We start from the raw sequence: 22727 nt of genomic DNA, 5'->3' as shown, positions 1-22727 counted from the left end.
GTCGAAAACCGTGGTAAGGCCTATTCCCCAGGTTTATCGAAACTCGCATGAGTATTGCATAAGGGGCCTTCATGGTAGAGCCATCATGTCAAGAAAGCAGTTTATTTTAGTATTAAGCCAGGCTACTTGTCGTGGAAGTAAGCCATCGATCCAGTCTCGGGGTAATTCAGAATATCCAACTTTGCAGCCCAACAAGGCACCAGCCACTGTTGCGTTACACGTTGCGTGACCACCTTGCATTGCAAGCTCTGTTATTGCTGTTCTGTTTATATGAAAAAAAATATATATTGAAAAGACAAAACAAACAAACAAACACAAAGCGACAACAACAACAAATAACTATAAAAAAAAAAACAAATAAGCTCAAATTTGTCTCCCACCAGTTGGGGTTTTTAATCAAGTTATGGTTGGCTTGAATTATTTGAAATTATTTCAAATTTATTTTTAAACACACAACCTCCGGACCTAGAAATTAAAACACTTGCTATGTTATGTTTTCTTCTCCTTAGCGTAACATTCAAGGTGTATCTCAGTTTAGGAATCTGATTCTGTAAATTTACGACTTCGTCTCTTGCACATCCCCCTGCCTAGACTGTTCCATGCTCTCAGATGGTGGGGAAGACGCGAAAGTGAAAGGCACGGGAAGCCTGGAACAGGGTGCCCCTGCCCTCAAATGCTGTTTTGTTAAGATGGTTCAACACGCTGACAAGCTAGTAAAGTTGTGTTTGTAGTGACAACTGGCGCGGCACCTCCTGTTAACCCTCCCGTCAAACAACCAGAATCAGTAAATAAATTAAAATTTAGTAATATTGCTGAATTTCACCTTTTCAATCGCTACAAGGTGATTGGTATTTCTTACTTGTAATCCTTCATACATCTGAGTGCTACGACTCCAGCTCCAAGTGGTTTAAAAGTGTAATCTGTCATTCTGGGTTCGCAGACTTCCACGCTAAATGAAAACAAACAGTACTTTGTAAAACTTTCTCTTAAGGCTCACCTTCATTCGATAGGTTTCGTGACTCTACTACAGTATTTTACTTTAATAAGTTCCATTGTCCAACATTACAATCTGATTGGTTGGTTCACTGGTGTGGCGGCATTTTCACCTCTAGGTAGCGTCTTGGGTAAATGAAACCCTTAAAAGAAGGATCAATTGCAGGTAATTGATCCGCTGCACATGTCAAAAGAGGCTATAAGAAAAATAGTGGGGGATCTAGACCTAGTTAATAGGACGCTGAGGCAACCACAACGACAAAGACGTTGAAGAAGTCACTAAGGAGCTTTGGCATCGACGACAGCAACGGCAGAGAAAACGTCAGTTCATTAATGAATTCCCGTTTTTTCAATCTTTGTCGCGTTTATTCCAATCTGCTGAAAATGGCCCCAGTGTAGGCGAATTTCCCTGGAGTTGATTTTTTGAGGACTTCACTCAAGTTTAGAGAGAGAAAAAGACATTCGTCGTCGCATGTTTACGTCCTCCATAAAACTTGCAATTAGTCATTTTTACGTCGTAGTCGTGCAAGGACGGAGAAGAAATGTACAAGAACGGTGATGCACATGCAAAATTGTTGTCTTGCGTAATAAGGCTATTGCTTTTTTGACGTCCTGGTTGCCGTCGCCGTCGTCGTTGCTAAAGCTCCCTACTCAAAATTGAACACGCGCTGTTCCAAACCCCATTACTCCTTTCATACTTCATTCAATTTTCAAGTGTTGGGAAGCTTTCTGGAATTGATTCTAAAGGACTGTATCTAAGTTCACAAAAAAAAAAGAAATTAAAAAAAAAAAAAAAACTTAAATATTTGTTGTAAAAGTGCAGTGACGGTAAAGAAACGTGCAAAAAGCGTTTTTGTTTTGCTAATCTAAACCCATTGTTTCTTTGTTCATTTTTTTTTTTTTTGCCGTTTTTGTTGCCATCCCCGTCGATGCTACTTAAGTGCCCTAATAATGACTGACTGACTGACACGGGAAAGAAATTTCGCGCAACATGCCCAATAAGAATGTTGCGTGAGCACAATGAGACTTTCTGACACGCATTTCGCCACCATCGAACAAGCGCAACATTATGATATTGTTGTTTTTGTTGTTGCAAAAGCAGCGTCTTCCCTCTGAAACTGGGACCTTGGTTGAACGCGTGGAAGTTCGGATAGACAGACGACGTTAACAGCGACCTCTGGGGATCGTGAGTGGAGAAGCCAGTCGCGTGCGGAAGTGCTACTTATACGACCCTCACAATAATTCAAAACAGACACTCACTCTTCCCAAGTCTGGCAATTAAAATTGTGGTGGAAGTCCTTTTGATGAAATGGCTCTTCTAAGTAGATCTTTCCCTGTTCTCTGGCTTTCTCTAGAAGTTCTTCGACAGAAGAATTGCTCTCCATATCGTTCTGTCCCTAAATAAATAAATAAATAAATAAATAAACAAACTTACTCGAGAGCCACGTGGGTACATTAAAATATATACTAGACTCTGTATGTTACAGCTTAGCGAACACGTTCTAGCATCCATTATAAATGAACACATTCATACCACATTGACGCATAATTATACGTTAAGTTAAGAGATAAAGACGTTCACTTTTTCTTGTAAATTTGCACATGAACGTTCGCCCAGTAGTCAAGAAATAACAACTAGTCAAGCAGGCAAAATGTTTGCACACAAATTCGCCTGTAATTTGCTATCCCCAATAAAGAGGCAACGAAAAACGGGTAAGGTGCGACAAAGGCTTGCAATGCTATGCTTGGTCATTGCGGTTACGAGAGGAGCTTTCCTCAGTAATACTGCATGTATTTTCGGCTTCCAATGTTAGCTTGTTGTTTGCTTTAGAAACGTGTTCACTCCTCTCAGTATTTTGTAATAAAAATTAGCTTGCAAGGCAAGGAAGGGAAGGGCGAGGGAACAGCCCGAAAGAACGATAATCAGTCTGCATAAACATTGCGAAGGGAATGCTATTAGGTGTGAATGGGTTAATGTAATCGATATGCATATTGTGGTTCAATTCTAATTTTGTTTTAAATATCATTTTCCTTTGTTTTAAACTCATTATCGTACATCACCATACCCCAAAAGATAGGGAAATAAAATCAAAACCAAGGATAAGATTAAACCAAAAAACCAACGGCAGGGTGCATAAGACAGAGTACCTGCAATATCAATGCAATAATAATGCATACTGCAACGCAACTTGCAATACACCTAAAAGAAAAACAAACAAACAAACGAACAAAACAACTGATACAATGTAATTAAAGTTTCTATAGTAAAAAGTGCACTAAGTCCTAATGTAATGGGAAAGTTCTTCTTCTGCACTTCCTCATACTAAAAGGTAAAATAAACAGCTCTTAAATAGACGTCGATGTTATGATGTTTCCCTATAACGTCATTATCAACTCAAAATAAATTATCAATACAACAATGCTTAATTAAACAAACAATCTAAAGAGTCTAAAATGTTGGTCCAAAAAAAAAAACACACACACACACACACACAAACAAAAAATGATTACATGGAAACCTTTCTAACCTTGGGTCAGTATGTGTTGCCTTGCATATCCTAACCGCGTTGGTGGCTACTTCATTTAAGTCATAAAAGTGAGCAACACCAAGAATGGATGTCCTCATAATAGCACCATTAGATGGTGACTCAAACTTGTTTGCTACTGATATGGCGGCTCCGTGCGGATCATTAAGAAACTGAGGTTCACAAACAACCTGTTAAAGATACCAATTTGAGATGGACAACGTTAAAAAAATTAATGTAAAATTAGTTGAAAGTCGAAGGGACATTTTCAAGAGACTGATTTGATGCTATGGCAACTTTTTTCTACAAGAAAATGCCTACAACCTGTTCACAAATAGCCAAGCCCTCGTTTCATGACCAAAGACAGTTAGGCATGAAGAAAAAAGACAAAATTGAGAACAAAACATTCTAAGTCGGAATGTTTGTTGTTTCCTACAGAAAAAGCTCGAACAGCCATTCAATTGAATTTTGCATGGGAGGGGTGAGAGAGGGTAAGCTCCATTTTTCCCTTTTGAAGTAGAGTGTAGACTAGAGTGTAGAACACAGAGGCGGATCTAGGGGGAGGGTGCAGGGGGTGCGCACCCCCCTCCCCCCTCCCTGAGATGACCTGCGGTTTTCTAATACAACTGGTATTCTGCAAAAAAAAAACTATGTGGTTTATTGGTGTTGAAGTAGAGCAAGAGACGAGTGCACCCCCTCCTAAAAAAAATCCTGGATCCGCCCCTGGTTCAACAGCAGTGTAAACCGCAGTACTTTCACTGTTAGTCATTTACAACGTATGAAACTAACGTTCCAATTTTAGGGTCTGTGATTAACAAACCCTGTAGTGTGACCGTGCATACTTAACATTTCCACCATTATTTTAAATGTACTTTTTAATGGTATTATTTTTTGTCCTCATAACTTCTTTTATAGAGTCAGTGAACAAATTACAGCTGTGGCCATATCATTATGACTATTGATACAGATCCTCTTTATTTGACATTTTGAAGCTTTATATAAGAAAAACAGTTACGTAAATGGCTTCTACATTCTGTAGCTTGTTTCTAAGAGCCTTTTCTATTCCAGTTATACATACATGTACTGTAACTCCTCTGCGACCCCCCCCCCCCCCACCCGAAAAAAAAACCTTACAAAGATGCACGAGCCCTGATCAGGGCAATGTAAGCAGCAGTTTATGGTATTGTAACTATATTCACATGAATCCATCCTGCTATAAAACAAACACGAAACAAACTGTGACTAGGCTAAAAATAATAAAAGATTCATATGTGAAAGTGTTGTAATCTAAAACTTTACCTTAGCAAGGACTCCTCTTACTCCTCGTCCTACTGTATCACCTAACTCAGGGAAACCATGTTTACACCAGTTGAGAATACTCTTAGCAAACTCTAGTTCATCCACAACACCAGCCCAATGAATGATGTTTTCAAGGATTAACATCTACAACAAAAACAACATTTAAATGTGTGCTGTGGTTTAATTTTACCCTTGTTATCCTATGCAATACAGTCAAAGCTCCTTTATTAGACATTCAAGTTAGAGGACAGCTTTACTTACAGCCACTTTCAGAAAAAACTATTTGAACTGTCAGCTTACAAAAACTTTTTCCAGTTGCAGATAGTTTTTGCTCCTACAAGGTATAGCCCTATTGGTTAAGTGCCAGTCTGCCAAGCGCGAGGCCACTGGTTCAAACCTCAACCGTACCAACACTGAGATAGACTTTCGCTTTTGCTGTAGAAAACATGAAAAAATCTCCTGCTTGCACTTTGCACTCATGATTAAATTTTGGGCTCAACTTGTGGGCAAGTTTTTCACTCAGAGTGTCTGAGGCCCCCTTAGGGGGGTAACGTATGTCTCTTGTCTGAATTTCGAAACCTATCGTTCCACATGTTGAGGAGCAAGCCACGTCGTAGCCTGTGCCAGGCTCTCAGATAGTATAGTGGGAACGAATTAAGACGAGCAAAGCAAAAATAAGACGCACACCACTTTTTACTGAACGACTTTCCACCACCATCTCGGAGCCTGGAACAGGCCAGCCACGTTGCTGTCAGTATTTTACCATTGTATTTGCGTTTTTTTTTTTTTTTTTTTTTCTGTTGCTGGTGCAGTTTCATCCCATCTTTGTGTCATTTGTCACCATTTTTGCTGTCCTGTTTCGCTCTTTCAATTATGTCGTTTGTCAGAATTTTGCCCTAAAAGGGTCTTATAACTGAGGAGAAAACACTGCCTACGTAATAACATCTGCAGATGGTTGGACTTTCTAGTCTTTTCGGATAAGGATGATAAACCTCACACCCTGTCTCACAAGCCTTATAATAAATTCTGTGGCCGGATGTAAAAGAACCAACACATTGTTCATACAGAGTATAGGGGACGTAGTCACACTCACATATACAGGGCATCATTACTCATTCCTTCATATCATTACTTGTAAACTTTTTGTCCCTAAAAACAACCTGAGGGGAGTGGTTCTGACTGTAACAGTATTTATTCATTTATTTATTTATTATTTTATTATTGTTATTTTTTTGTCTTGTAGAGAATCAAATGGTATTTTTACTTTGGTGAACATTGTAATATTGCCATCATACATGTAGTTGCTTAACCCTTACAATCTGTGTGACTGTACTTTCAGAGTCAGTTGTCCAGGCATTATTACATTTTGACTTCAGTTCTAACTAATTACAGTCTGAAATCACCAAGGCCACATTATTATCACACTAGTTTTATTTGTGCCAGTGCATAATCATTCCAGTCTCAATTGCCATTTTTTCCCTATCTAGGCTGCATGCACAAAGGAATAGGCAAGTTCTCATACCTGGCTCTGAAGTTAAGGAGAAGAAAGTAAAAGAAATGGCATTGAGATTCACGGATACCACGAATAATAGTTTTTCCTTGAATGTCAGTGCCATTGATTTTCTTTACAATAGAATCAGCATCAGTACAATAAAATCTACTTACAGTTTGGTCAAATGAGTCTGTCCAGTCTCCCTTTTCCCACTTACTCCTGTGTCTGTCTTTTATCATATTATGACAAAGCAGCGTGTCCTTGTCGTAATAAAAACGACATTCATCGGGCATCATAAAATCCGTGCACAACCCTATAGCATCGCCAATGGCTGCCCCATACAAACAGCCAACAATCTTGTCCACCAGTTCATCTGGGGGCAGCTGGTGAACATTTGCAGGGGGCCTAAGAGGAGTCTTGATGCGACTAGTAGCATTTGTGTTGGTCTGCGTCTGGACATACTGTGCTCTAGCTGTGTGAGGGTTCGTAGGTGCAAGAACAAGTACATCTCCACGGACTCGTGGAAACTCATTGTTTCTTGTAACATTAAGCAATTGTTGTATTTCCTTTGGATTTTGATTCCGCAAATAGGAGAGAATGGCATCTGAGCCTTGATTACAAATCTGCTGTGGTGGTAGTATGCATTTGTTAAAAATTGCAAGGATTAGCTTAAGAAACTTTGATTTTCCTAATGTGAGAGGCAGAGATTCAAGTTCATTGTAACTGACATTTAAACTTTGAAGTGATTCCATCATTCCTAAACTCTGTGGTAAGAACCGTAACTGATTGTGAGATAAGTCGGCTTTTTCCAGTCTTGCAAGTAAACAAAATGTTTCTGGGAGCTCAACCAATCTGTTGTTGTTTAACAGCAAGGTTTTAAGATGTACCAAAAGACCAAATGATTCTGGTATGGAGGCAAGGCGATTGTGGCTCATATCAATATAAGACAGATGTGGAAGGAACATGGAAAATTCTGAGGGAATGTATGTAAAGCAGTTAAATGATGCATCAAACTTCTCATAGAATGAGACACTGCTGAGCAACTCCACTGGATAATCCACAAGGGCATCTTCGCTGTCGTGTCTTAGATGCTAAAAGCCACAATATTAAAAATGATTAGATTCAATGTACTGTTAAAAGGAAACAGTGTACAGGAGTTATGAGACCCAAACAGCCTGAGCTTATCTGTAGCATGATGAAACACCTGGTGGTAAAGCAGTCCCCCCTGGATGGGATGCAAGTCCATCAGAGGGTTAACATCAGAAAACAAAGTGATTGATTTGCCCACCTAAAAATGTTGTCTTCCTGCAGCCTCTTATCAGAGCTAAAACTGCCAAATGCTGTTACACTGGGCACATTTTTTCACTAAATTTGGCAGCTCATAAATGCAAAGGGAACGCGTCCAAATATCGGCATCGGGTCACACCGATGCCGATCAATTGGGCACCGATTTTTTCCGATTCCGTTGAAGGGCGGACCCGATATTATCGGTACCGAGTGAAACGGAATCGGCAACGGGTCTCAAGTCTTTATCGGGCCAATTAACAAAGGTCATCAAAAATATTTGGCAGCTCAAATAACCCGTCACAAAAGTAAAAGCAAAAGCGTCAATGTTGTTTTTTATAACCTTATCTTTCTTATAAATGTGTCTTGTTTGAACCGAAATTTAATTTCACAGTTTTGAACATTAATTTGTTTGTGTTTCCTATGACAGAGTATGACCAGAAAATATTAAATTTGTGTATCAAAATGGGCACGAGAAGAAACAGCAGGTCATTCAACAATGCTGAAGAGCATCATTTGAGTGAAAGACGGCGCAATGTACATTGCAAGTGTACAAACTCAAAATGATAATTTTAAAATAGCTTGAGCCTGTGCTAACCGGAATCCAAAACGCGTGATTATAGGAATCTTTGGAGGAATAAACAGTTTAGGACTGTAAACGAAAAAAATAGAAAGAAGTCAGAACATCCACGACCAAAATGCAAATGTTACCATGTTGTGTACTTTAACTGCTAAATTGCCACAGGAGAGAAGAGGACATCGATATCGTCTGAGAATCAGGCTGCAAGTTGTTTATTGGTTGCATATGAACTCAAAAAAGTGACTGATGGAGGCGTTCAACTGGTTCTCTCTTTCTCAATTCTCTTTCCGCTATTAAATTGAGTCAAACTTACCGGATGTATGCACAGTTTGCTTTAGTTGAACACTCCGGTAAAAAAGGTTCTGATTTTTGTCAAAAAGTCAGCCACCTAGAGTCAAGCGCAAATTTTCCTAAGTGCTGAGAGTGGAAAGCAATTTCACGTGGCACCATGCTCAAGCTCACAGAAAATACAGCAAAGTCAAAGTCGCTAATCCATTCTCTCTTTGCTAGCTCCTGTATGAAACTTCGTTCCATATACTTCAGTTCTTGTTGCTAATTCCCTGGAGACAATCTGAGGCCGCAATCTAATTGGTCGATATTTTTTGCCGCAGATCGCATTACACCTTTCGTTTAGGATCATTGAATGAAAGACGCAAATTTTCGTAAAAGTTTATCCCATGGTTTTTATAAATTATCCATGGTTTTGCTCTCGCTCCGCTCGCTAGGAAACCCGTTGAGGTCTACTTGTAACAAGTCTATGAATCCAGTTGTGTTTCGAGAAAGTGACTTCCGGTTGTATTTTTGGATTGCATTGTTAGAGAACACACTACTCAGTAAGGTGTTTTGTTTGCTATATATCAACGAAGAACAGTGGTGTTTTGCGTCGTAATATTTAACTCCTTTTAATTTTCATAGAATAAATGTTATGGAGCAGCGTGGTGTTTGCGATCGACTGAAGAAAATACCTCTGCAAAACGCCGAAAAATCACGTGTATAGGCACGCATCAAATCAACAAACTCGAAACACAACATGCAGGAACATGCAATTATTTGTACAATTATTTGTTATGGAGTAGGAAAAAGGTACAGTCGATTGAGATTACTTTGGAGTGAAACAACTCTTTCATTATTTGGTTTCATGACACGCTTCATTAATTTTTACAAATCAGACAAAATAATATGACGATGACACATATGAACATCGGAACGTCAACCGGCTCCGATTGAACCGGCAAAGTTTTTATCGTAATCGCAAACGGCAACTGGTGCCTATAGACCCGTACCGATTCTGATCAATCGGAAAATTAATCGGGTCCGTTTCCCATGATCGCGTTCCCTACTGATATTTGGACGCGTTCCCTAATTCATCTTTAACTTTAACATTTTCAAGGTTTGGAGAAAGCAGTACATGTAAATTATCATAACATCTCTGTGGTTCCCATCTACAATTTTTCCAAAATTTTGAATTCACCCACCACTTTCCGTCAGAGTTAAAACAATGCTGTGAATTTTCTCTCACCAGGGATAGAGACCCCCTTGTATCGATCCCACCATATTCACCTTGCCCTGGGTGTTCAAAAGGTGGATAGCGCTGAGTGCAATCCACTCAATAAAATTACTCTCTATCCAGTTGATGATGTTATGGTTTTCCCACAACACTAATTTGCTGGAAAGTGATTGCTTAGGTGGATAGTGTTAGCCAGCGTTCGACCAGCCAGGGCCTGATTGGCCCGGGCACCTACACGTACCATTAAGCAGCATGTAGTCTGAGATGAGTCGTTACCAAGGATCGGAAACTATTTGAAAAGCTAAAATATACAGTCAAACCTCTTTACTACAGTCACCAAAGGGACAGAACCAAGTGTCCGCTTTACAGAGGATTCCGTATTAAAGAGGTAGGGAATGTATGATATTTGGCATTTCTAGGACCAAACGAACTGCCCGTAATTAAGAGAGGTGTCCGTATTATAGAGGTAGCCGTAAGGAGAGGTTAGACTGTATTAAAGATGGCAAAAATTCAGAACTAAAGGTCTCTCTCAATTATGAGAAAGACATTTATTTTCCTGATAATAAACTACACTATGTAGCCTATAAATAGTGCTGACCTCTTTGTAATCTTCGTACCCCAAAGAACGACTGATGTTAAGCTCACGTGAGCGAAGCCCTTGTAACTGAGTCACATCGATTTTAGCACTAGATTCTATGTTTCCCATTTCATTACGATTCCAGTATGTCCATCACTGTTGTTATCTTTGAGTCTCTTTGCATAATGCAGAAAATTGCTGAAGCATTCCTGTTTCGTGCGTCGCGTTGATTCTTTCGTCTCTCGCCTGTTTTATTAGAATATTATATGACACAGAAATTGTTTCTGAAATTGACCGCTGAAACCTTTTGAGCCTTTATTGTTATAAGAAAGATTTTCATTGGATATAAATTGGTTTTACAGACAAGTACCTTTGTAAACCAATCACAGATCGCTTATTATTGACTTCTTTGATCGCTGATTCATCAACAAAAATGGCGGACATTGGTGACGAGAAGAAAGCAGCAAGTGACTTGAACGGTAAGGGAAAGATGTCTTTTATTTAAGATCATGGGAGGTGAGGGAGTTTGTATACCCAAGATAACAAACAATTTGACGTCCCCCTATTTTTTATCATCATGTATTTATGTTTAATGCTGAATTTTTGTTTGTCCTTGAAGTTTTAATATCAATTGACAATTGCCCACCATAGATCAGCTGATCGATTTATGTCTGGACGTTTGTTTTGTCTTCTGGACTTATGTATCGTCTTGTTATTTAGATTGCTAATACTGCTGAGTCTCTGTTTAACTTTGAGTTAGCCTTCAATTCTATCCTTAGGACATCTCATCGCCACGAAGCAAACTACAAAATGTTTTGCATAATTATTGACTTTATATCGAATCTCGTTATTATATTGCTTCATGATGTTTAAACAACAACAACAACAAATCAAAACAAAAAGAGGAAGGAAAACACGATTGGATGGGTTGCTCATTGCACCACAGATAACATAAGTAATGCATGCCGCTTAATTCTGAAATATTCAAGATATATTAGATTAAAAAACAGGTTTCAATTTCTTTTATAGAAAAGCCAGACATTTCGTTATTCTAAAGGACTTACTATTTTGATTCCATGTTTATGTTACAGGTCAAAATTAAATTGATTATCATTATGATTATTATGATTATGATTATGATTATTTTCTTTAACCTAGGTTGATTTTCAGTTTCCTTTGTTTCATCCCTAGCCCTAATTCATGAATTATTAGGGCTAGGAGTGAAAGGAAATAGGCCACTTACAGTTATATATGGAAGTGAGGCTGACGGTGACCTTGTTTTGATACAAACCTTCCTGCCTTATTATGTGAATCAAGTTATTCTTATGCTAAATTAACCAGTATTTTTCAAGGACAATTTCCATAAAAAAGAAAAGGAGGTTTATATCAAAACAATGTCACCGTCAGCCTCACATTCACTTGAAGGCTAGGCTACTAAGTCAACAACTGTCAAATGGTCTATTGATTGACAATCAACCAAAGTTAAGAAATTTTAACGTCATTTTGATTTTGACTGTTGACATGTGTAATGCTCAATGTGACAAAGTGGTTTGGTTGTCTCATTTTTGACTAGACACCAAGCAAGGTAATTTTGATTTTTATCAGTCTAGATATTGCAAAATTGTACCCTGATAAAAAAAGAATGTATTATTGTACAGTCTATGCTAGTAACTAAAAGGATGAATTGATGTTTCTTGTCTCTTTATTAATTATAGTTAATTAACATGTTTTAGAGGAAAAGTGCAAGGTGACTGCATTAGAGGGCAAAAGTGATGGAAGCAATGACGTAAATTTTGAGGAAGCAAAGGACAGAGCTGCTGATGATAGAGGTGACAAGGATGACAGTGTTGGCAATGTCGATAACAATGATGATGATGATGATGATGGTGATGATGATGATGAGGAGGAAGATGACCAACACCTTATGGTGATCGAAACACCTGAAGGACTAACCCTTGTTGAACCAGCAGAGAATTCCTCTTTTTATATTGTACAAGAAAATGAAGGGCAAGAAACTCCACCAAGTATGACTAAAATGTTATGGTTTCTAAGGGGTCCTTTTTTCTATATTATTTTATTACGGTAAAAGCTTGTTGCAATGCTGTACTTGTAATTTGTAAGTATAAATTCTAGCTTTATAGTAAATGCTGGCTTTTTGCATTAATGTATCCAGCCAAACACAGAATACAAAAACTTAGATTGAGCAATCTCCAAAATACTTCCTTACCAAAAAAAATATGTCCTGCCTGTTGAAGCTTTATTACTGTAGTTTCCTACCAACATATCATGTACTAATGATCAAAGCTCTGTCGCTCTGTAGATATGCCAGCCGCTGCTGCAGAGCCTGAATTCCCTCAAGATGTCAGCATATCCGATGAACTTCTAATGAACATCCAACGGCTAAGAAGAAGCTCAAGTCCTGATCTCCCATCTACAGTTATCAAGCTGGAGACTGCAGAAGGCTGTAAGGTGTACCTCATAGGTACTGCTCACTTCAGCAAAGAGAGTCAGGAAGATGTGGAGAAGGTCTGTTGTCAGTGTTCCACGCACGACTTTATTAAGCTGCTGCCTCGCTGCCTCGCAGCCTTGCGAGGCTGCCTATTGGCAAAATATTTTTTTGGTGTTATTGGTTTTCTTAGTTTCACGGTAAAATAATTCTAAAAGTCGTTACTAAAAACAGTTTATATTTTTTATTTATTTAATTATTCATTAATTCTAGTATTGTCTTTGATAAATGATTTATGTTTTTGTTTGTTACAGACTATTCAAGCTGTGCAACCAGACATAGTCTTAGTTGAACTGTGTAAAAGTCGAGTGGACATTCTTAAATATGATGAAGAATTTTTACTTAGAGAAGCAAAGAATATTGACATGCAAAAGCTTAGACTCGCAGTCAAACAAGTTAGTAAAGTGATAATAGACTATAGTCAAATTTTGTTAATGTGAAGGCCTTTGAGCATGGAGAGCCTAATACTGAATTTTAGACCATGTTTTATTTACCCCTTGTTTGCCTGAAATTCTTCTTTTTAACTTCATGCTATTATTCAATCGTGAGCTTTTGTGTGTGTGTGTTTGTCAGTCTGTTTGTTTGTTTGGTTGTTTTGTAAACCCCACTGCCTCCCCCCCCCCCCCCCCCACCCCCTTCCCCTTGCAAAAAAAAATGCCACTCCTGTCTAATTCAGTTGTAAAACATGCTCAAAAGGTTGTAAAATCACACATTTTGATTCCAACAAGACTGAAATAGATAAAGTAAATAAGGCGTTTTCTTTGGGCACACGAATGTTTTTGCTTGCGAAAGCTCCATGTTGAAATTCTAACAGAGAGGAGGAAATGGGGCAAGTCAATTTTTCCTCCCCTCTTCCTCCCTCCTTTCTTTCTTTCAGCCTAGCACCTACCCTAAGGGCTGCTATTCCCACTCTCTCCAATCTTCATATAATCAAAGATGGGGGCTACAGCAAAACAAACATAAAAAAGCTTTCATCTGCCCAAAATACACCTGCACTGTAGGATAAGCATTCATTTTTCGGATATTTTTAGGGTTAAAGGTTAATTTACATGTATCTAATTATTCTGTATTTATTCATTTATTTATTTATTTGTCTATTTATTTATTTATTTATTTTGCTTGTAGAGTGGACTTGTAGCTGGTGTTATGCAAGTTCTTTTACTGAGTGTATCAGCACACATAACCAAACAACTAGGCATGGCTCCTGGTGGGGAATTCAGGGCAGCATATAGAGAGGTGCGAATGACAACTAAAAGTCTGCAAACAATGACACTGCTTACTTATGAATGTGTTTCCTTTAGACTCTCTAAAGTTTGAAGTGTACCTTATTTCTTTTGCAATACTTGTTTGTGAAGACATGAAAATAATAAGATAGCATGCATGTATGAGGCTTTATACTTAAGACCTCAGTCAGACTTACTGATTTTTTCATAGAGTCAAATACTGGTACTATGTAAGTAAATTGTGAAATTTTTGAAAATGTATCTGGCTTTTTCTTATGTTATATGACTTTATTTGCCTTCAGGTTGGCCAAAATATGCAGTTTTTTCTTATTGTGTCGTTTAGGATTGACATTAGACTATTCGAATACTCACAATTATTCATAGTGAGGACATTGTGTTTCCAGTCATAAAAATGCGTAATTAGGTAAATTTAAAAACGTAAAACATCTAAATAAGTGAAAGGAATATTCCAAATACAGTTTCGTCTTTTGGAAACAGTTCTGCAATTATTTTAATAAGTCTTTTACAATTTCCCTTTCTAATAGGCTAGAAAAATACCAGGATGTCAAATACATTTAGGGGATCGACCAATTCAGGTAACTTGCTATTTAATTTTTTTTTTTTTTTTTTTTTTTCATTTCGTCTTTCTGATGCTGTTCTAACCATGTACATTACTGCATACAGTATTTTTCATTCTTTTCAGATTACACTTTCCCGAGCAATGGGAGCCTTAAGCATATGGCAAAAAATGAAGCTAGCTTGGCATCTTATTACAACAAAAGATCCAATAAGGTATCTGCACACACTTTCAGCATTAGTGCGGTTGTATTGGGACGTTTGTTATACATGTGTACCTTCGTGTTTGAAATGAAACTCAAAAGAGTATAAAGAATGTTGTCTTGTGCAGTTATTAGTAAAAGTAACAGCTATTTCCAGGGAATCATCTCTAAAACCCATTAATTTGTTGCAGTCCAGAAGACGTGGAAAAGTGTAAACAGAAGGATCTCTTAGCTGAAATGTTGGCTGAAATGACAGGCGATTTTCCCACACTCTACAGAGTTTTTGTTTCTGAGAGGGACCAGTACTTGGCACGGTCGCTCAGACTATCGGCCACGCCCATCGAAATTCACAACCCTGATGGAGGTAATTTCTAACATTTTTACTTGTCGCATTTGAGATATTAATAGAGAGCTTTTTTAATAGATTCGAGGACGAGAACGATGACGGGAGATTTGTCTAAACGTTTTTTCGCGAATTCTAATAAAAAGAGAAATAGACACCCTGGAAAGCTTCATTTTACTACTTTTTGTTGTTTTTTTTTTTCACCAGAAAAGTTAAGGAGGTTATTTTCATTGACGGAGGTTAACCCCTCTCCAGATAGCAAAATGATAAAGTTTCTGGCATTTAATAACTTGTTTCCGGGACTACGACGTTTTCGCTAGAACTTGTAGTAGAATGACGACGATTATCACGTTTTCTGACAAAATGACTTTGGTTCACGCGAGAATGTGACAGGTGAATGACAAGGCGATCAATTTTACTGTATTTATTCTATCTAAAACGCGGTACCCTTTTCCTTCGCCCATTTTGATTCCCCAGCTTTTAAATGGCTGAGTGAGTTGAGATAACACCGAAAACGTTTCAAAGAAAGCGAGGACAGTTTTTATTAGCGTCATCGTTGTCGGTTCATGGGGTCGTTATTAGGACATCAAAAAGTTGGAAGCCTTACATGATAGTTTCCAGGATGTTTATCTCAGGAGTAGGGTTAGATACATTATGCCGGCATAATTTGGGGCATAATGCTCTTGTCGGAGCGTCGAGGGCCTCTGAAAGCAATGTTTGACACGTTTTTTAAATGATTGACATCTATCTGTTTTTCTTTTTCAGAACCCCAAGGAGTTGTACCAAGTGTGGTTGTAGGTGTTGTTGGAATTGGACATGTCGAGGGAATCAGAGAAAATTGGGATAGGGAAATTAACGTTAAAGAACTTTTAAGGTTCGTTCATGATATCTTATCCAATCTTAGCGTTCGAATGCATTTGGGTCTTCATTTAGTGGACGCCCTCGATAGTAGAGAGGGACTAGCGACAGCTCAATAAACTGGAGCCAATTTAAGAAAACTTTTACAAGTGTGATTTGTAAGTGTAGTTACTGTTTTCAGGCTCTTAAACAATAGGTACACTTGTAAATTACCCTTGTAAAAGTTTTGTTAAATTGACCCCTGATTGGCCGTTTAATTGGAGTCCACAAGTAAGCTTATTTGTTTCCATAACTAGTGTTCGACTTGGCATCATAAATATTTTGTAGCTTATAAAGGACTTTCCGTTTTGGATCCGAAATCACACTTTTTCACTGTGCCCACTCGTTCCATTTCTGATACGTCAACAACTTGTGCCGGTAAATACCGCACACGCGCACTTAGCCTGAGCGACAGCCCAGCACTTTGCAGACTGCCATGAAAAAAAAAAAAAAAAATAGCCTATATATAAGCTTCGCGTGCGTTCCCTCGTCATTTGTTTACTTATATATCTGACTGGAGTTGCTAAAACATTGCTATAGACATTTCTCTCGTATACCTGTACCGAATCTTGCATGGTGGAGTACGGTTTTTGTTTTCTTGGTTTGTTTTTGGTTTTGTTTGTTTGTTGTTGTTGTTGTTGTTGTTTTTTTGTCATCATTTTTTATTCTTTGTCTTTTATGGAATATTTACTGAAACGCTGCAGTAGATTTACTGCCATGAAGGCTTTTGATAATTAACTTCCCATAACTCTCTCTGTGTGACAGTTTGAAATCAGCGCGCATTAGACTGAACTGACTTGGAGTTTTTTCTTGGCTGCCTAGCTTGAGGCATCATTAAGCATTATGAAGGAACAAGCCGCACGATTTGCAAAGTCTGCTGCGTTCAATATCTTCTCGTTTTTCTTCTTATTTGGCTACACGGGAGAAAGACTGATCACGGGCTTGAGGCGGAAAAATTTGATATTGCGAGTTTTGTTTTTTGACAAAAACAAGTCTTTGGCCTCACAAAGTATGCATGTTGTAGGGGTGAAAAATAGATTCGGGCGGCGAGATGAAAATTGATGCTGTTTTCTGACCGGGCTAAAGACTCGTTTTAGCAAATCCAGGCAGATATTTATCTTTCTTTTTACAAGTAGACTGATGGAACAGGATTAAATCTTGAACACTTATTGCTACTCAAGAGTTTCATGCCTCTTGCGAAGCAATCATCAGGCAATGCTTCGCAATAGGTATGCAACTCTGAGTAGAAATAAATGTGCAAGATTTAATCCAGTTCCATTAGTCTACTTGTATTCTGCTCTAGTTCAACTATGAAGCACTCTCATAGTTGATGAGGACATAACTCTGGTACTTCGTTATATCTATCTATTTATATATTTATTTATTTATCTAATTGGTATTTTCGTAATACATTTCTCTTCAGAATTCCAGACCCAAGCAGAGCCAGTAAGCTTTTACGATTTTCACTCAAGGCTTTAGTAGGAGTCGTTCTAGCTTGGGGATGTTACAAGATTGGGAAGTACACAGGAATCGGCTCATATATTCCGTTCTTACAATAATTGTCGTGGTATACATTGATCATAAACGCTAGTTGAAAGGATTTTATTTATTTATTGTTCACTCATGTAAAAACGAGACAGTTAGAGTTAAAGGGAGAGAATTTTAACCAGTTGTTCATACGTCGACAGTCTATAATACGAATAATATTAACAATTTTTAATTAATCTTTTAATAAAGAGGGAAAGTCGTTTATGTCACGTTGCCGTGGTAATAAAATTTTTGGATGACAACCAACCGAAAAACTCACATAAAAAGTGAATTCGCACTGCTTCAAATTTCATCCATCTTATTCAGTATCATTTAGTTTGTCAAATGTTGACAAATTTGCTCGGGTTGAATCCGAAAGGATCGTATCAAAGTTTAGAAAAATAAAAAGATAACTTCTGTGTTGTGTTCACCTACTCCATAAAGCGAGCGTGTGAAATTAGGAAGTTTCGTGTCGCAGTGTGCAACCTCGGAAAAAAAATGTACAAAATAGCTTGATGCACGTGCAAAGTTGTTGTTTTGTTAATAAAAACCTTTTACTTTCTTGCTGTTCTCCTTACTGTCGCCGTCCTCGTTGGTTTTATTGTCATCTAGAAATAGTGCTACCATGGTAACGTGACGTCACAGTTCTCCTCTCTATTCACTCTTTGAACTAGAACCGAAAATTTTTTCGCAATTAATTGTTTCTGGGACCGTTACCTAGAACACGCAGGTCATCTATTGGCCTTTTGTTTGTCGCCGTCCTCGTTGGTTTTGTTGTCATCCGGAAATAGTGCTGCCATGGTAACGTAACGTCACACTCCTCCTCTGCAATTGTTTCTGGGACCGTTACTGAGGACGCGCAGGTCAGCTATTGGCCTTTTGTTTTTATTTTGTTTGTTTGTTTGTTTGTTTTTCCTTTTCCCTAACAACAGTCCCAGAAGCCTTTGAGAAAGTCAGTTAAACTGCCTCAGTTTCTTTCGCGTTTCTTCAGTGGCGAATACGAAGCTGCGAGTGTTGTAGCAATGACGTCATCGATTCACAAATTCCACCATGTGGGGTTTCGACATTTTCTTATGAATAGCTTTAGACGGCTGTGAACAACTGGTTGTTTTGTACAAGACGTTTTAAGAATTTTAGCGTTGGCAAAAAGGAAACAAACAGCAATATTAAAAGGGAATACAGGGAATTGTGGTTTAAGGCAATGTTAAGGATTATCGTGTCGTAATTGGTTGTCACGTCTTTCCTGTAATGCCAATTTTAAGAGAAGAGAAAGAGAGTTAAAAATGTCATTTCATTTCGAGCGAACACGTCTTTATGTGTAAGTGTGTAAGGAAAAAGGCGTGATAACTGTCTGTTTTATTCTAAGCCATGTATTTTGTCAATCCAAGCCTGAAGTCCGTGCCCTTCCTCACTAAAATCCGGGTACGGTCCATTGTGATTTAAAAAGGAGCTGTGTAAGGAAATTTAACAAAATTCAAACAGTGAGAACCGCTACCAAAAACTGAGTCAAACATAAACGTCACTGTTCAAAACATGAAAAAAATGTTGTAGCTCCTACAAAAGGGGGCTCGGATAGAAAAACGTGAAGAAGATTGAAACGGATTACCATTGTGATTTTTGAAAACTTGTTAGCCTAACAGTTTCGCAAAGCTGAACGGCTGTAATTTGTTCTCTTCACGAGTAATTTCTCAATTTCGATAGCGAGCAAGGACGCGTAATTAGCGTTATCAATAAAAAGAACTAGAGAGCCATGAAACAGCCCCTTTAAACTGTAAACTCGCGGTAGCTAAAACCGCAGTCTTGCACCGGACAATAAAGAGGTTATAAAACCTAGGATATTTCGTTTACGGGAAACGGTAGCGATGCTCCTGCGATTGGTGATATATCCGACAACGAAAAATTCAAAGTATTAAAAGTTCTCTCTTTCACCATCTTAAATGAACCTGAGGACACTAATATTTAGCTTCTCGTTGTCAACGGTTAGCGAAAACGACAATCTCAAACTACAGCATCAAAAAATGCGATGCTTAAACTCTCATGTTAGTTCATTGTTACTGACGAAAATGAACGGAAGTTTTGGAAATAGAATAAATAGAATTGTTATATATCTCATTGGTTACTTCGAGGTCACGTGACATCTAAAAATGAAACTATTTCCCGCAAAAAAGCTCTGAGCGGGCAACATTGCCGCAATCTCTATGACGTCAGAGGGTAATAACAGTGCACTGTTACCCGCGGATGTTGACCGACCACCGCCGTTACAGCGAGGTTTAATGAATTTCCAGCTTCAAAATTTCCAGCTATATTACACATCACTTAAAGACTGGTCCCTCTGGAAACAGCTAATTTTGTTTCGCTTAAACCTCAAAGTTTCAGTTATTAAGTGTTTATTATGCTACAATCTTGCCAAGTTAATATCACTTTACAGAAGCTCTGAAGAACTAGTATACTTAAGAGCGAGGTTGCGACTCGACTTTCGCTTTTCCTATCGTGTAAAAGCATATGCGTGTATATAACCTCGGTGGGAACACTAACTGATAAACAATTTTAAACAATTTTATTTTCTATGCGCGGGTTCATGCGCACTGAGGATGGAGTTAAAGTCGTCATCAGATAGCGAGAGTAAACGTGTTTCTCAATCAGAGATTCTGGGCTCTTTTAATTAGAGAATATTTTATAATGTCTCAGTGATGGAGGACACCATGAAGTTGAACTGAGCCGAACGAATTTGTAACATACATTTTAAGCTAGTAGATTTTGCTCTTTTGGGTGGAAGGCCATCACCTTTGCTAAGTTATCTTCTCGTTATTCACCAAAGGAACAAAGTTAACTGAAGTCTTGATAGTATCTTATTATAATGTTATAATAAACGCAGAATCAGCGTTTTTGTTTTACCATTGCCATACTGTTATTATTGTTATTGCCTTGACACTGACGCCAAACTGAGGAAAATGAGAGACTACTCGTAGTGTAATCAATAGGGAGCTTAAACAACGACGACGGCGATGTCAACGAGAACGGCAAAAAAGCAGTAGGTTTATGTTAGCAAAACAACCACTTTGCACGGGCATCACGCTTTTTTGTACATTTTTTTGCCGTCACTGCGCGCCTACGACGTGAAAATGCCTGATTTCACATTAGGGAGCTTAAGCAACTACGACGACCATAACAACGATAACTTCAAAACACAATAGTTTTAATGATCAAAACAACAGCTCTGCACGTGCATCACGTTTTTTAGTACATTTCTTTGACGTCCACTGTACGACTACGACGTGAAACCTCCTAATTGGACGTTTTATGGAGAACGTGGACGTACGACGACGACGAATTTCCCTTCCTCTTTTTGAACCTGAATAAAATCCTTAAGAATTCAACTCCAGGAAAAGTCGCCTGCATTTGACAAATTGAGCGGGTCCAAATAGACGCTATTAAGTTTGAACAAGAGACTATAAAGGGGATAGAGAGGGCATCCCCCATATACACCCTATTCCATAGGTAATTCGTCTCGAGTTATTTTTAGAATCGGGATAAAGTTACCTCGCGCGAGGCGTGGATGTTTCGTGGAGGTTTCGCATGACCAAACGCCGTGCAAAACATGTCGGGCGAGAGGCAATGAAAGCGTAAAAAGATCGAGAACATTCCTAAATATTGAAGCGAAATGAGTCGGCGCTCACCTGGGAAAAAGGAATCGCTGGACTCTTTGACAACCCGTGAAATCAGTTTAACTCGAAGTTGTCGTAACCTCAGTGCTTTAATAAAATGAGAAATTTCGCCGGTCTATTGAAACCGGTCGTTTGTACGATTTAGGGAGTTTAAGATCCAACGACGCGGACGACAACTAGAACGTCAAAGAAACAATAGGTTTAATTAGCAAAACAACAACTTCGCACGTGCAACACACTTTTTTGTTCATTTCTTTCCCGTTTTTGTACGACTACGACGTGAAAATGCCTAATTTCGCGTTTTATGGAGGACGTAAATAAGCAAAGGCGAAATTTTATTTCTCTTTCTGAGCTTGAATATGGTCCCTTGAAATTTAGCTTTAGGAGGGTTCGCCTACAATTGACAAAGTAAGTGGGTAGGAATAATCGCTATAAAGACTGAAAAAAATAAACATCAAACCAGAAATTGCTCTCTTCAAACTGTAAATTATAAATGATCCTGAGAGAATATTCAGTGTGTCAAGGATTTCCCTGCTCTACTGTTAGCTCTATACAAGAGAGGAAGGGCGATTCTTTTTTGATTTCGGTTTCGCTGACACAGCTTTCGCAGAAATCTCGCTGTAGTCGTTTTCGTCGACAAAAGGAAAAGCAAAATCGCTCTCCACGTCTTCCCCCATTTTGTTCTGCGTCATTTCGTGAAGGACGCGTGGCTCTCAGCGTGGGTCATCCACGCGGAACACATTCGCGCTATGTGATTGGCTGTTGTCTAATCCCCCTTGAGATCTGTGGTGTTAAAAATAACTCGAGACGAATTACCTATGGAATAGGGTGTATATGGGGGATGCCCTCTCTGTCCCCTTTATAGTCTCTTGGTTTGAAAGAACGCAAATTCATTTTTATAGCGACGTTTTCACTGCCGTCGTCGTCGTCCCTGCTTAAGGTGACTCGACCAAGTTTTTTTGGGGGGTACCATCCTACTTTGAAGCTCTCTGGTTTCCCCACCTTTACTTTTATCGTAAGTCTAACACATAGAATGGTTAACAAAAAGATCAATCTACAATATAACATAAAATTTTTGGCGATCGGAGTAAATGTCACGTTGTTATAATGCCACGCCCCTTTGAAGTCTGAGTCGAAAATCTGCTGTTGCTGGCATTTTTTCGTGAAAATCTCTCGGCTACACATAGTGTGCATTAGTGCCTTGCGCTGAACAGAGTTTCACCAAAATCGCAAAGACCCAATTCGAGAAATTCAGCGGTTTCCAAATTAAGGTCATAATTTATGCGAAAATGATAGGCAAACTTTACAAGATTATATCTAATGAACTATGAGACTTATCCCTTTATTTTGGGCATCGTTATAACAGATGGGTCCTTGCAAGTCAGCAAAAGCCGAGAGATTTTCACGAAAAAATGCCGGCAACAGCAGATGTTCGACTCAGACCTCAAAGGGGCGTGGCATTATAACCACGTTACATTTACTCCGATCGCCAAAAATTTTGTTATATTGTAGATTGATCTTTTTGTTATC

General features: G+C 38.5%; 2 protein-coding genes across 2 annotated transcripts; one reads left to right on the top strand and one right to left on the bottom strand.

Moving 5' to 3' along the window:
* Positions 1-10500, bottom strand: LOC140948403 (uncharacterized). The gene is made up of 8 exons (XM_073397639.1): positions 10279-10500; positions 6483-7400; positions 4818-4961; positions 3522-3709; positions 3142-3193; positions 2254-2390; positions 860-949; positions 1-262 (listed from the first exon to the last, which is right to left on the bottom strand). Exons 1-8 carry the CDS (start codon positions 10384-10386, stop codon positions 70-72), a joined length of 1830 nt encoding a protein of 609 aa, XP_073253740.1. The 5' UTR covers positions 10387-10500; the 3' UTR covers positions 1-69.
* Positions 10501-10658: 158 nt separating this feature from the next.
* LOC140947664 (traB domain-containing protein-like) lies at positions 10659-20426 on the top strand. Its single transcript, XM_073396830.1, has 10 exons — positions 10659-10736; positions 11991-12281; positions 12578-12783; positions 13018-13158; positions 13889-13999; positions 14532-14582; positions 14690-14778; positions 14957-15129; positions 15874-15982; positions 17429-20426. The coding sequence occupies exons 1-10, from the start codon at positions 10691-10693 to the stop codon at positions 17562-17564; spliced, it is 1353 nt and encodes a 450-aa protein (XP_073252931.1). The 5' UTR covers positions 10659-10690; the 3' UTR covers positions 17565-20426.
* Positions 20427-22727: the final 2301 nt, after the last annotated feature.

This window comes from Porites lutea, chromosome 9, assembly GCF_958299795.1.
Source record: "Porites lutea chromosome 9, jaPorLute2.1, whole genome shotgun sequence".
Taxonomy (NCBI): Eukaryota; Metazoa; Cnidaria; class Anthozoa; order Scleractinia; family Poritidae; genus Porites; species Porites lutea.
The sequence above is the reverse complement of the archived record's forward strand: the minus strand, read 5'-3'. Positions and strand labels throughout refer to the sequence as shown.